Raw genomic sequence first — 13084 nt, 5'->3', positions numbered from 1 at the left:
CATAGATCTCTCTGTTACAGCGCTCACAGGAAGGTGTGCACACTCTCTGTGCATGGTGGGGCAGTTGCATATTTTAGGGTATTTGTCATGTAAAAGAAGGGTTTTGGGGTTTGTTCAAATCCAGAATAGATGATGAGTTAAGTGCCTTTTTGACATCTGTAGAGATAAGCGTGTGGGATTTTTCCTCCTTCATTCTATTAATTTGGTGAATTATATTAAAGCATATTCTATTATTGCCTCATCCTTGTTACCACTTTGTGAGCCTCCTGGTAATAGGTATCCTGGTTTTTCCATATGTTCCTGGATTCTCTTTGTTTACTTTAGTATTTATAAGATCCTGTAATCTTTTGGTGCATGCAGGCCTTTGTCAGTTTTTCAGAGCTATATTATGCTGGCTTTGTAAAAAGAAATTGGAAGCTTTCTTTATGCTCTGGTATTATGCAAATAGCAGTGGAATTATCTGTTCTTTGAAAATTTGATAGAATACCTGTGAAACTTTCTGATTGTGGTCTTTTTCAGGGATTTTTTCCTTTAACAATTTTCTCACATTATTCTTTGATATTATTAGTCTGTTGAGACTGTGCGTCTATTGTTGGATCTGTTTAGATTATTTATTTTCCAAATTACTTCTAATTGAAAAGTATTTTGTCAGGATTCTTTTAATTTTCCCTCAATCGGGATCCCTGGGTGGCGCAGCGGTTTAGCGCCTGCCTTTGGCCCAGGGCGCGATCCTGGAGACCCAGGATCGAATCCCACGTCGGGCTCCTGGTGCATGGAGCCTGCTTCTTCCTCTGCCTGTGTCTCTGCCTCTCTCTCTCTCTCTCTCTCTCTGTGTGACTATCATAAATAAATAAAAATTTAAAAAAAAATTTTCCCTCAATCTTTTTCCCCCTCCATTCTCATTTCTAATGGTGTATATTGGTCTTTTTCTCCTTTTTGTTAAGTTAGTGATTTTTGTCAATGTGATTTTGTTCCAGAGGATCAGTTCTTAAATTTACTAATTCAAATGGATTTTTGCTTTAAATTTATTTATGATTGTATCTTTATTGATTTCTAATAATTCCCTTTGGATGGGTTTTATTTGTCCTAGCTTTTTTTTTTTTTTTTTTTTTGTCCTAGCTTTTTGAATATCAAATCTATTTATTTTCATTCATTCTTTTTTAATAGGTTGTAGGCTTTTTTTTGTAAACACTTCTTTAATTGTTTCATATGTTCTGGTATATACTATTTTCTAGATTTCTACAATTTTGGTTATGTGGCTTAGAGGCAGGTGTTGTTTTATTACCATTAATTTCTAATTTTATTCATGGCAATTAGACAGTATAATACCTTTTACTATTTAGAACTTAATTGATACCTTTCTTAGCACCCCATGAAGAATCAGTTAACATTTCATGAGGTCTTGCAAAGAAGTATCTATTTATTTTCAGAGTATAGAATTCAGTACCCATCAATTAGATTGTCTTATTGATTATGTAATTTAGGTCTCCTTTTCCCTATTAAATCTACTTTTTAAAAAAGTATAGTTGGTTCTTGTTATTCATTTATGTTCTATGTCTAATGCAAACACTAAATTAGTAAATAGTGAACCGTATAACTCCTAAGGGAAATACAGGATTAGGTTCCTGCCGACTACTGGCTACAACATTTTTGTCTGCTGTTCAGTACATAACCTTTCTCATGTGTGTTTCTGTGTTAATTATATTATTGATTCATTAGCACTGAACTTAGATCCAACAACCCTATAACTCATCCCTGAATGAAGTTTATTTAACACATGTATTTCATCTGTAAGGCACATCACAACCTTTCTGTGCTTGGGCAGTATTGGACAGCACCTTAGCAATGCAGTGAATCACCAACCAAAAGCACAGAATGTGAAAAACATGGTGCTAAATATGCCATAAAAAGGACACTTATTTAAAGTGGGAGAGCTGAAATAGAAAGACTGAGTGTTCCCATTGTTCATCTTCATCTGGGTGGGAATGTGTGTGTCAGGAGATTCAGAATTTTTACCACTCTGCACAGGTTCACAGATGACTGCGAAAGTATCAAGAGTGTTGTTCCAGGGGTTACAAATATATTTTGGCAAGTAGGTTATTTGCAAATACAGAATCCGAGAATAATGAGACCAAGAATAATAATGAGCATACTTTGGGACAGGGAAAATGAATTGAAATTTTTTTCTCCTATTTTTTTATTTGTATTTTTTGTTACGTTCCCTGAAGTTTTTTCTCTCTGCATTGTAAAGCTGTGCTAAGCCCTTCATGTAGTGACTTAGCTGTTATTTTCTTTAAGCTGAGATCATTATAATGAAGCTGGATGGTCTCCCACCTCCTACTTCACTCCTACTTCTACCCTACCTGCTTTGTTCTCATCTCCTCATTTAGCCCTGCCTCTCCTTATTTCATGATAGAGCTTAGAAATGCTCTACCTACCTATTCTTAGACGCAGAATTTTTTTTTCCAAACAAGAAAGATTGTAGTCATGATCCCTTGGGATATCTAGATCAATTTTAGAAAGCTCTACACTGCCTAAGACTCTTTTCTACCTTGTTCCCTAGGTCACATCTTCATTATATACATTAACTCTTCAGAGATTTTGTGTTTTGAAGTTGGAGCTATTTTCTGATTTTATTGAAAGTCTATTATGTCTGTCTTACTTCTGTATTCCTTACTATATTTTGATTGGTTTAAGGGAAGAGCTCAGGGCAACATTACTTTTATTTTATTTCTAATCAGAAAATCTGTATTCATTTCAGAGTTAAAATATTTCATTAAGTCTCAAACTTGTCTTTTCTAGGCAGTTTCTTATCAAATTAAAATTTGTGACATATTCTTGGTCCTAAGCTTTTTATTCTTTTCCAGGCCTTCAAATGATATTCCACTCAATTCTTTTTATCGTGGTTTTTTTTTTAATGTTTTATTTACTTATTTATTTGAGAGAGAGCAGGTATGCACAAGTGGGGAGGAAGAGCAGAGGGACAGGGACAAGCAGACTCCAAACTGAGCATGGAGCCTGGTGTGGGGCTTGTTGTCATGACTTTGAGATCACAATCTAAGCTGGAATCAAGTCAGAGGCTTAAGCGACTGAGCCACCCAGGCACCCCTTGTTTTATCTTTTTTTGCTCTTAATTCTTAGTTTTTATAAGAGATTATTGCTCATGATTTTCTGATTACAAAGTAATATTTTAGGAAAATTATACTGTAGAAAATTTGTATTTGTGAATAAAGAGGAAAACAAGGGCAGCCTAAACTTTCATCATCTAGAAATAACAGCCATTTTTTATAAGCTTTTTTTCTTGTTATTAAGAGTCCATTGTACAAAGTAGTCTAAATGATGACAGTCTCTTACAAATGGTGATGTTGGGGCATCTGGTGTCTCAGTCGGTGAAGTGTCTGCCTTCGGCTTAGGTCATGATCCCAGAGTCCTGGGATCAAGTCCCATGTTGAGCCCCATGTGGGGCTTCCTGCTCAGTGGGGAGCTGACTTTTCCCACTCTCTCAGCTGCTCCCCCTGCTTGTGCTGTCAAATAAATAAATAAATAAAATCTTTAAAAACAATAAATAAATAAAAACAAATGGTGATGTTGAATTAGGGATGATTGCCAATATTATCAGTCCTACAAGTTTTGATTCTGTGAAATTTTACTGTTCTAAAAGGTGTTCTCACCTTTTCAAAAGGTCTCATTTTATAGATAGTGTGGCAGATCCATCTGACAAATCCTAGGAATTGAATTTGACAGATGGGGGAGGGGAGCTCTTCTGCTTGGCATTTCTATAGCATGATGAGTGAAAAATAATAGTGTAGACAGTTTGAATATTAAATGTTATCTGAATGACCAGATTAATGGCTTAGGACACTACATTATCTACTAATGTGTATTTTCTCCTTTCTCCCTCTTAGGCTATGACGAGGGCCAGAGCCCTCAGATTTCAGTCTGAGGACTCTGCTTCTGCCTTTAGTGCTGAGGACCTTATGAGTATAGATTTGGCAGAACAGATGGCTGATGACTCTGATGAGGACACCTCAGCAGCAGCCAGTAGAGGAAGAGGCCGGGGCCGAGGCCGACGAGGAGGAAGAGGGCAGAATTCAGCCTTGAGAGGAGGGTCTCAGAGAGGAAGAGGTTAGCACTGAGTACCACACACATTCAGACTTGGCCATTGAATGGTACATGCAGGATTGTAATCCTGTCCCCAGAATTAAGTTATGCAGTCCTTTCACATTTGATTTTTATAATGCATAAAGTCAGTCTTTAGTGTAATTCAGACATGTATATTTTACTTAAATAAATTTTAATGGCCATGTGCACATAAGATTTTTTTGGCCCATAACATTTGCTTAAGAACTTCACTCCACTTCTCACACAGTACCTTTCAGGTACATTTAATGCCATATTTATTCTCACATGTATAAAGTAATAGGCAAATATGAGCTGCTAAGGAAAATGGCTACCTAATGACCATTGACAGCAGGAGGAAACTCCCAGGTCATAAAGATTATTATTTTTGTTACTGTCATAAGGTACAAATGCCCACATTTTTATGAAGTAGCTTCATAAAATTTGTTAAAAGAGAAAACTACTGTAAAACAATTTGATTTCCTAAAGCAGTCATTAACATTAATTGCCATCATCATACTGATGCAGGACTGTTGTCATTGAATAATCCAAATAATAGAAAATTGGTCATTCCATTACTTCCTGATGTGTTATATAAATTCATTTGTAGGAGTATTTTTAAATAGTTTTTATTAAATATTTATTCATAGGAATTTTAAGCTGGTAAAATAGTACTTAATTTGAAAATTTCCAAGAGAGAACCCCATCCTCTAGTGATAATTTATTTTCATTATCCTTAAGTTTACAAAATGTTTCCTTAAATTTGTTTAGAATATTATGAACCAAATGTGGTATAAGTATACTTTTTGAAAATTGATTAGACTATTATGTATTTCTTGTTATATATGTCTTTGACTTTTTGTACATGAACTTTGTTTTGATGTAGCTATTTATATTTCATTTTGGCCTTCTTTTGAAAAAAAAACCCTTGGCTACCAATGGAATTGTATATTGACTGCTCATTATTCTAACAGTAGGCACTGGTCTGGAGACTTCTACTCGAGGCAGAAGTTCAAAGGCCACTACGTCAACATCTAGAAACATGTCTATTATAGATGGTGAGTATGGATTGCAAGTTATAATCTAGCAGTTATTTATAAATTCCAACATAGGAAGATCTAGGAAATCCCCATTAGGAAACCTCATTGATTTGTGTTGCCATCACTGGGGAGTCAAAAGGATTATTAAGGAATAATAATAATCCTTATAGTTAAGGAATATTATTATTATTAGTTCATAAACTATTCCTTAAAAAGTCGTTGCCATTCATCAGAGCTATTGAAAAGGGTGAACCTTAAAAATTATTTTTTATTATCCCTTTTGTTTTTTTTATCCCTTACTTTTAGACAGATTTGATTATTTCCTTTATAGAGGGACCATGAAGTCTGAAAAGTGAGTCAGTATGTTAACAATGATCAAGAGAAAGTGCCGCTTCTTAATAAATATATCGTTTACTTTTTTATGCTGCTTTTCTCTGGTTCTGCTGTTAGCATAGGGAAGTCCTATGATGTGTATTTTAGATAATACTCATAAAGACTAGTGTTTATGTAAGAGTTACTGCATGCTTCTCAAAGCTCTGTGGTTAGATACTTATATCTGTTTTACAGAAAAGGGATCTGAGGCTTTGAAAAAATAGGCAACTTACCCATTATCTCACAACTAGTAAATTTTAGAACTTGGGTTAATCCTACATTTCCTAGACTCCAGAACCAGTGGTTAACCACTATATAGTTGACCCTTGAACAGAATGGGTTTGAACTGTGGAGGTCCACTTACATGTTAGGGGAAGGGGGGCTTTGATAAATACATTACTGTATTTTCCCTTCCATATGACTTTCTTAATTACATTTTCTTTTCTTGAGCTTACTTTGTTGTAAGAATACAGTATATATACAACGTACAAAGTAAGTGTTAATCAACTGTTTATATTGTCAGTAAGGCTTCCAGTAAATAGTAGGCTATTAGTTAAGTTTTGGAAGAGTCAGAAGTTAAATGGGGATTTTTGGAGTGTACAGGGGTCAGTGCCCCAACCACTGAGTTCAAGGGGCAACTGTACTGCTAGTTTCCAAAGCAAGAGAAGATTAGAGACCTAATTACTGGTTCTCAGTAGAGGAGTCTTTGTATTCTACAGAATAACCTATCTAATTAATGTGAAGATAAAGTAAACCACCCCAGAAGGAAGCAAATTGTGACACCATCAGAGGAAGTCTTCAACATTTATTGGCTGGCAACTGACATTGGAGGAAGGATACAAACATCAAATTGAGTAAATGACTCTTAAAAATACTCATCAAAAGTTCTAGGGGTGTCTGAGTGGCTCAGCTGGTTAAGCATCCAGCTCTTGATCTCAGCTCAGGTCTTGATCTCGGGGTTGTGAGTTCAAGCTCCATGTTGTTCATGCCCAGTGTGGAGCCTACTTGAAAAAAAAAAAAACCAATAATTTTTAAAAAGTTCTATTGTTGTACTCTTACTCAGTGATTATTCAGTACTTGAGAGCCAGGTGAGATCCTTATCTTGACTTCAGAAATATGTTGCCTTTTAGGAAATGGCATCCAAAAAGGTGCTCTTCCATTCTCGGCAGGAATAAGGTAAAGCAGAGAAGGAGAAAAATAGGCAACATAGAAAAGACCTAGGCAAAGTTCAATATGGAAAGGCCTGTGACTTTGAACACATCACTCATACTCCTACGTTTGTTTACATAATGACCCTACACCATGGGTTGTTCTGAAGCCGAAAGGTAGAGCCTGGCACATAGGAGGCCTCTACAAAATGTTAGTTATAAAAAACAGAAAGAAAAAACAGAGGGATACAGAAAAGCAAAGTGAATAAAACATGTACATTTCCATGTTAAGTCACCAGAAGCTGGTTGCATGTGACACAAAGTTATACTCACCTATACCGTAACTCAAACTGCCTTTTTTCATCCCGGCTAAATTATTTTATATGAAGCTTTCCTTGGCACCAGTGGGCATAATCAGTCACTTAAAGTGAGTCTTTGGGCTTCCATTTTGTTGTTGAGAATAGAGCTATTAGAATTGTAAAGCTTGCTTTTTTTTTTTTTTTTTTTTTTGAAGTAGTCTATTTTTCTTCCAGCTGGCTGTTGGTGTTCTGCAATTTCACTGATGAATCTAGATATGAAATTCTTTTTTCTCCTGCTTAGGATTTATTAGGCTTCATGAAATTGTGAATGAGTGTCTTTCATCACTCCTAGAAAATCTTTCCCTTTAGATAATACCTCTGCTCTTTTTCTTGCCTTCTCGGTCTTCAATTAAATAACTGTAAGAATCACTGTCTTCCTGAGAGTATTGATCTCTTTTGTATTTTCCCTTGTTTTATCTTCCTGTGCTATATTGATCTTCCAATTCACCCATCTGTTTTCTTTTAAGTAAACTCTAACCCCAATGTGGGATTTGAACTCGTGATCTCAAGATCAAAAGTCCCATGTTTTACTGACTAAAGCAGGCCCCCATGCCCATCTGTTCTTAAAACTCTCCTTTGAGTTTTTTATTTTCATTGTTTTTGGTGGGGATAGAGATTCTACTTAGTTTTTTTGAAATATGCTGTGTGATTTTTAAAATTCCCTGCAGATATTTTTAAGTCTGTCTGTAATTTTGTGTGTGCATAGTAAGGATATTTGTTCTTTTTTTTTTTTAATAAAATAATTTTTATTGGTGTTCAATTTACCAACATACAGAATAACACCCAGTGCTCATCCCATCAAGTGTCCCCCTCAGTGCCTGTCACCCACTCATCCCCACCCCCCGCCCTCCTCCCCTTCCACCACCCCCAGTTCGTTTCCCAGAGTTAGGAGTCTTTATGTTCTGTCTCCCTTTCTGATATTTCCCACACATTTCTTCTCCCTTCCCCTATATTCCCTTTCACTATTATTTATATTCCCCAAATGAATGAGAACATATAATGTTTGTCCTTCTCCGATTGACTTACTTCACTCAGCATAATACCCTCCAGTTCCATCCACTTTGAAGCAAATGGTGGGTATTTGTCGTTTCTAATGGCTGAGTAATATTCCGTTGTATACATAAACCACATCTTCTTTATCTATTCATCTTTCAATGGACACCGAGGCTCCTTCCACAGTTTGGCTATTGTGGACATTGCTGCTAGAAACATCGGGGTGCAGGTGTCCCGGCGTTTCATTGCATCTGAATCTTTGGGGTAAATCCCCAAACAGTGCAATTGCTGGGTCGTAGGGCAGGTCTATTTTTAACTCTTTGAGGAACCTCCACACAGTTTTCCAGAGTGGCTGCACCAGTTCACATTCCCACCAACAGTGTAAGAGGGTTCCCTTTTCTCCGCATCCTCTCCAACATTTGTTGTTTCCTGCCTTAGGATATTTGTTCTGTATTCTGTGGCTACTAACCCAGTATCTGAATGTCTTCGGCCACTTTTTTAAATGTCTGTTTCTGATTTCTGTTTCTGTGGATTCTCATTTGTGGTAACTTATTTCCTTGCATGTTTTGTTACCTGTTGTCCCTAAGAAATTATCAGCAAGAATAATTTGAGATCAAGGATGAACATAAGTTCCCCCAGAGACAACTCATATTTGTTTCTCCAGGCTTCTGGGCTACATGAAACTACATTTAAATTTGTGACTTTGAGGTTCAACCCACTGATATGTACTTGCAAAATCCTGTTTATGTCTGCCTCTCTTCTTGGGGTCCCAGCTTAAGGGAGGGAATATGCATTAGGCCTCTCCTCTTGAGCAGGCCTTGAGCTGTGGTAGCCCTTTTCCTCTCTCTAGAGAAAACTGTCAAAACTAGTGTGAACATTGGTCCAGATCAGTGGAAAATGATTCTGATCAGAAAATGATTCAGATCAGAAAATGATTCTGCTTGCCTCTCAGAGTTTGAGCTTTTCTTCTGTTTTGACCTGTTAATTCTTTATGTGATCAGTAATTCAATGCCATTAGAATTTTTTTTTTTAAACATTTGATGAAGCAGTTTGGGTTGCTTTGAGTACCAGTGTTTGTCTGAAAAACCTAGCCCACAGTAAACAAACAGAGATTTTTATCTTTATTTTCTTCCTTAAAACTCACATGTGGCTGCCTCCTTTGCATCTAAAACTTTATATCTCATAGGGTGTTTTTGTGAACACTTTTTTTCTCACTTCCTACCGTCAGCTCCTTTCAGAACTACTATGCCTGTGAGACTTTGCAGACATTCTTTCCTGAGTCCTGCTCTGTGACCCATTGATAATGTGGGATAAAGCTTCTGTTTATATAGAGAAGACGGAGACCAGTCAGAGTGCTTTAAAATGTTCACAAATAATCCCCTTTTTTAAGTAATAATGTTCATTTGTAAAAAGTAAGCCAAATTAATATGAAACTTAAGATGTCCTGAATTATGCTTAGGAAAAAATCTAATTGTGGTGTACTTCGTAGCAGTTGGTGTAGTTAAGAACCCAGGCTTTGGAGGCAGACCTGGTATGGTCACCCACCTCTTTACTGACTGGCTCCATGCTCTGGCTTGGCAAGCATTGCAGAACAGAGACTCGACTCGGTCTTTTTCGTCATGGTGTCCATAGTGCCTGGCTGTAGTTGATGCTCATTAAATACTTGAGAATGGCTGAATAAAAATTACTTAGAGATATATAGCATACAGGTTAAAAACATTGTTCCTGGGGCACCTGGATAGCTCAGTGGTTGGGTGTCTGCCGTTAGCTCAGGTCATGATCCTGGGGTCCTGGGATCAAATTCCACATCAGGCTCACCTCAGGGACCCTGCTTCTCCCTCTACCTGTGTCTCTGCCTCTCTCTGTATGTCTCTAATGAATAAATAAATAAAATCTTTAAAAAGCAAAGCATGGTTCCAAAGTCAGCCATTGGTTTGAATTCTGACTAGTTGATTTACTAGCTATGTGTCCTTAGGCTTTCCATCTTCAGTGTCCTATCTGTAAGATGCAGTGATGATTGAATTTGTTTCAATGGGTTGAGGATTAATGAGAAAATACATGTGAACTATTTGGCACAGTATGTATACATTTTAAGCTCCCAGTGAGTATAAATTATTTCTATTCTATGAGCTTCAGATCCTTAACTATAAAATTGGCAGTGTTGTACTGATTCCACAGAGTAGTTACAAGGATCAAATGAACTTAGGGAGTACATTACTTAGCATAGGATTTAGTAAGAATTCAAAAAATGATTGCTGCTATTAGTATTAGTGGCAATGTTTAAAGTAAACTTAAGAAAATGAATGTTAAAAAAAAAAGAAAAAAAAGAAAATTAATGTTTTATAAATATTAGTCTAAATTTGTCTTTTTTTTTTAATTTGTCTTTTATGTAAATTTACTTGGTCTAATGGTTTTACAGTTGAACTGTCTCTAACATTGGGACTTTTTCTAAAAAGTGAAATAGACTTTTTAACACACATGTGTAAAACATTTTTATTAGGTTACATTTGGTGCTGAGTCTCTGACAAAATAACCATGGGATACTAACTATAGCTACTGTGATGTTGGTGATAAAAGTATCTTTAAAATGATAATTTCCAGATCCCTGTTGTAATTGGAGGTATGAAGAGAGCTATAAAGGTAAAATTCTATTATAATAAGCCCCATGGAGTGTAGAGATTTACTATTGGGATTTTATTGGGGATGGTAGATATTAGACGTACAGCCAGCAGCTGTTATGAGTTGGTAGCCCAGACTTTTCCACTGAAGTTTGCAGAGGATGGTGACAAAATGAATATAGTACCTCAGAAGGGCTCTGTGAGTGCCATGGAGTTTACCGTCACAGCCGCCACTACTACATCTGCTGCTACTGCTGCTAGCTACATTATTTGAATACCTGCTGCTTCTAGGCACTTGGCACAACTATTTCCATTAACTACTTCTTTTTATCTTTTCAGCAATTTTATTTTTTTTTAAAGATTTTATTTATTTATTCATGAGAGACACACAGAGAGAGAGGCAGAGGGAGAAGCAGGCTCCATGCAGGGAGCCCAGTGCGGGACTCAATCCCAGGTCCCCAGAAATCACACCCTGGGCCGAAGGCATCGCTAAACCAATGAGCTACCCAGGCTGCCCTTCAACGATTTTCTGCATGAATTATTATTAACACTATATTCTATGTGGGGAAACTGAGACTTAATGAGCCAAGGGAGCTTGGCTCTAGTCACCCAGCTAGTCAGTCAAAATGAGTTTAACTCAAAACCACCATACTTGTATTGCCTTCCTAATGGAACTCCGTGCTTATTTTTCTGATAATGTTAATTTATCTCACCGACATTTGTTGGGGATGAAAAGAAAGGAAGGATTTATTTATTTATTTATTCATTTATTTATTATTATTCATTTATTCATTTATTTATTGGCAGGCTCTTTTCAGGATGTGAGTTTGAGGAATCAATTAGGGAATAATTGTTGAACAGAAATATTCTGTAAGAGGCTTATTTTTTTCAGGTGCCCTGTTGAGCCTTTTGAGCAGAGTTAGGATGTGAGGCCCCAGTAATTGAGTAGAACGGATAAGTACTTTGCTTCTGCCCTTAATCTTTCCTCTCAGATGGACATCACAAGACTTAGGGGATAGAACCTGGAATAGAAACAAGGGACAAATCATAAATGTATGCTAGGTAGAACAATTCCTGAGTTCAGATTATAGGAATCTTGGACTTTGTGGGTTTCATTGAGCTTTTGTCTTTTTCAAGACCTCTTTTTTTCTCCTCTTGTCATGTTTAGTTTGGGGGTTGTCTTAGGGGAAAATACTGTTTTATATTAGGAAACTGGTAAGGCTTACGAAAAAATAAAGCTCTGATTGGCAGTTTGAAAGTTATTCTAGGTTTTAAATATTCTACACCCAATTCGTTAGTGGGGTGAGTAGGGTGGGTTGCCTCACACCACTAAGCAATTCTTGGACATCAGCTGAGTTTCCTACAGTGTGACTCAATTCTCACACTATCTACCCACAGTAATGTCAGATTCCACAGGGTAAGGGGCTGACTTCCACAAGATTGCTTCCCTCTACCTTAGAGGCTAATCACAAATCCAGCTGTGCTTCTGACTGACTGGCTATCAATCAGTTTCCCCTAATTCCCTCTTTGGGTTTAATTACTTTGCTGGAGCAGCTCACAGAACTCAGGAAACTAGCTTATTCACAAAATTATTGGTTTATTACAAAGGATACAAATCAGCATCCAGATAAAGAGATATAAAAGGTAAGGTCACAAGCAGAGGACTTGTATCCTCAGAGAGTTTGGGGGCCGGCACCCTAGCACATGGAAGTTCGCCACCTCTAAGCTCGCCAAACCCTTCCTTTGGGTTTTTATGGCAGCTTCGTGACCATTAATTCATTAAATCATGGACTATTGGTGATTCATTCAACCTCTTACTCCCCTGTCTGCCTGGAAATCACAGGGTGGAACTGAGTTCCAACCCTCCCTTCCTGATTTCCTGTTTGGTTTCCCTGGCAACCAACCCCCAGCTTCAGGCTTGGTCCCAAAGTCATTTAACATAGCAAAAGACTCTTTCCGGGGTACTTAGGAAATTCCTAGGCTTTTAGGCGCGCTGCCAGAAATGGGCACAAAACCCAAACACGTATTTCTTTTTTTTTTGTTTTTTTTTTTGTTTCAAACACACGTATTTCTTACTATAAAATCATAGTTTCATGGCTTTGACCTTGGGAAAAACAAAGGGTTAGCTAAATTTCATGTTTCTAAGTTCCTAAAGCTAAAATGCAAGGATTTAAAGGAAAGTTTTCTCATAGCATAAAAAAATACACTGTTTTCTAGGATTTCCTCTGGACTATTTAGGTACTGAATATGGATAACAAAGTAGAGGAAAAGAAAGCTCTTACCAGAACCGCATGGCTCCTAATATAGCCACAAGGAAAGATACTGCCAACTGTAAAAGAAAGAAGACATTACGAGAGTTACCTTCAACATATTTGGAGTTTAATCCATTAGATGATCAGGTTTTATCCTTCATGTAGTTCTCTGTAAAATATTTC

The 13084-nt window shown here is 36.9% G+C and overlaps 2 protein-coding genes across 6 annotated transcripts in view; one reads left to right on the top strand and one right to left on the bottom strand.

Moving 5' to 3' along the window:
- Window positions 1-13084, top strand: part of MRE11 (MRE11 homolog, double strand break repair nuclease) — a 73269-nt gene that overhangs the window by 44287 nt on the left and 15898 nt on the right. For all 4 annotated transcript variants that reach the window (XM_072795056.1, XM_072795055.1, XM_072795054.1 and 1 more), the window contains 2 exons: window positions 3906-4125; window positions 5094-5177. In XM_072795056.1, the coding sequence (XP_072651157.1) occupies window positions 3906-4125; window positions 5094-5177 (304 nt within the window). The remainder of the gene's footprint in view (window positions 1-3905; window positions 4126-5093; window positions 5178-13084) is intronic.
- Window positions 6317-13084, bottom strand: part of IZUMO1R (IZUMO1 receptor, JUNO) — a 93941-nt gene continuing 87173 nt past the window's right edge. Inside the window, exons 5-7 of one of the 2 annotated variants that reach the window (XM_072795062.1) lie at window positions 12932-12978; window positions 9577-9670; window positions 6317-6532 (exon numbers count right to left, since the gene is read on the bottom strand). In XM_072795062.1, coding sequence (XP_072651163.1) covers window positions 9581-9670; window positions 12932-12978 — 137 coding nt within the window. In that variant the 3' untranslated portion in view covers window positions 6317-6532; window positions 9577-9580. Of the gene's footprint in view, window positions 6533-9576; window positions 9671-11442; window positions 11672-12931; window positions 12979-13084 lie in introns of those variants that run through there. The other variant, XM_072795061.1, reaches the window with a different exon arrangement.

This window comes from Canis lupus, chromosome 23 (assembly GCF_048164855.1).
Source record: "Canis lupus baileyi chromosome 23, mCanLup2.hap1, whole genome shotgun sequence".
Classification (NCBI taxonomy): Eukaryota; Metazoa; Chordata; class Mammalia; order Carnivora; family Canidae; genus Canis; species Canis lupus.
This window is presented reverse-complemented; position numbering and strand designations above follow the sequence as displayed.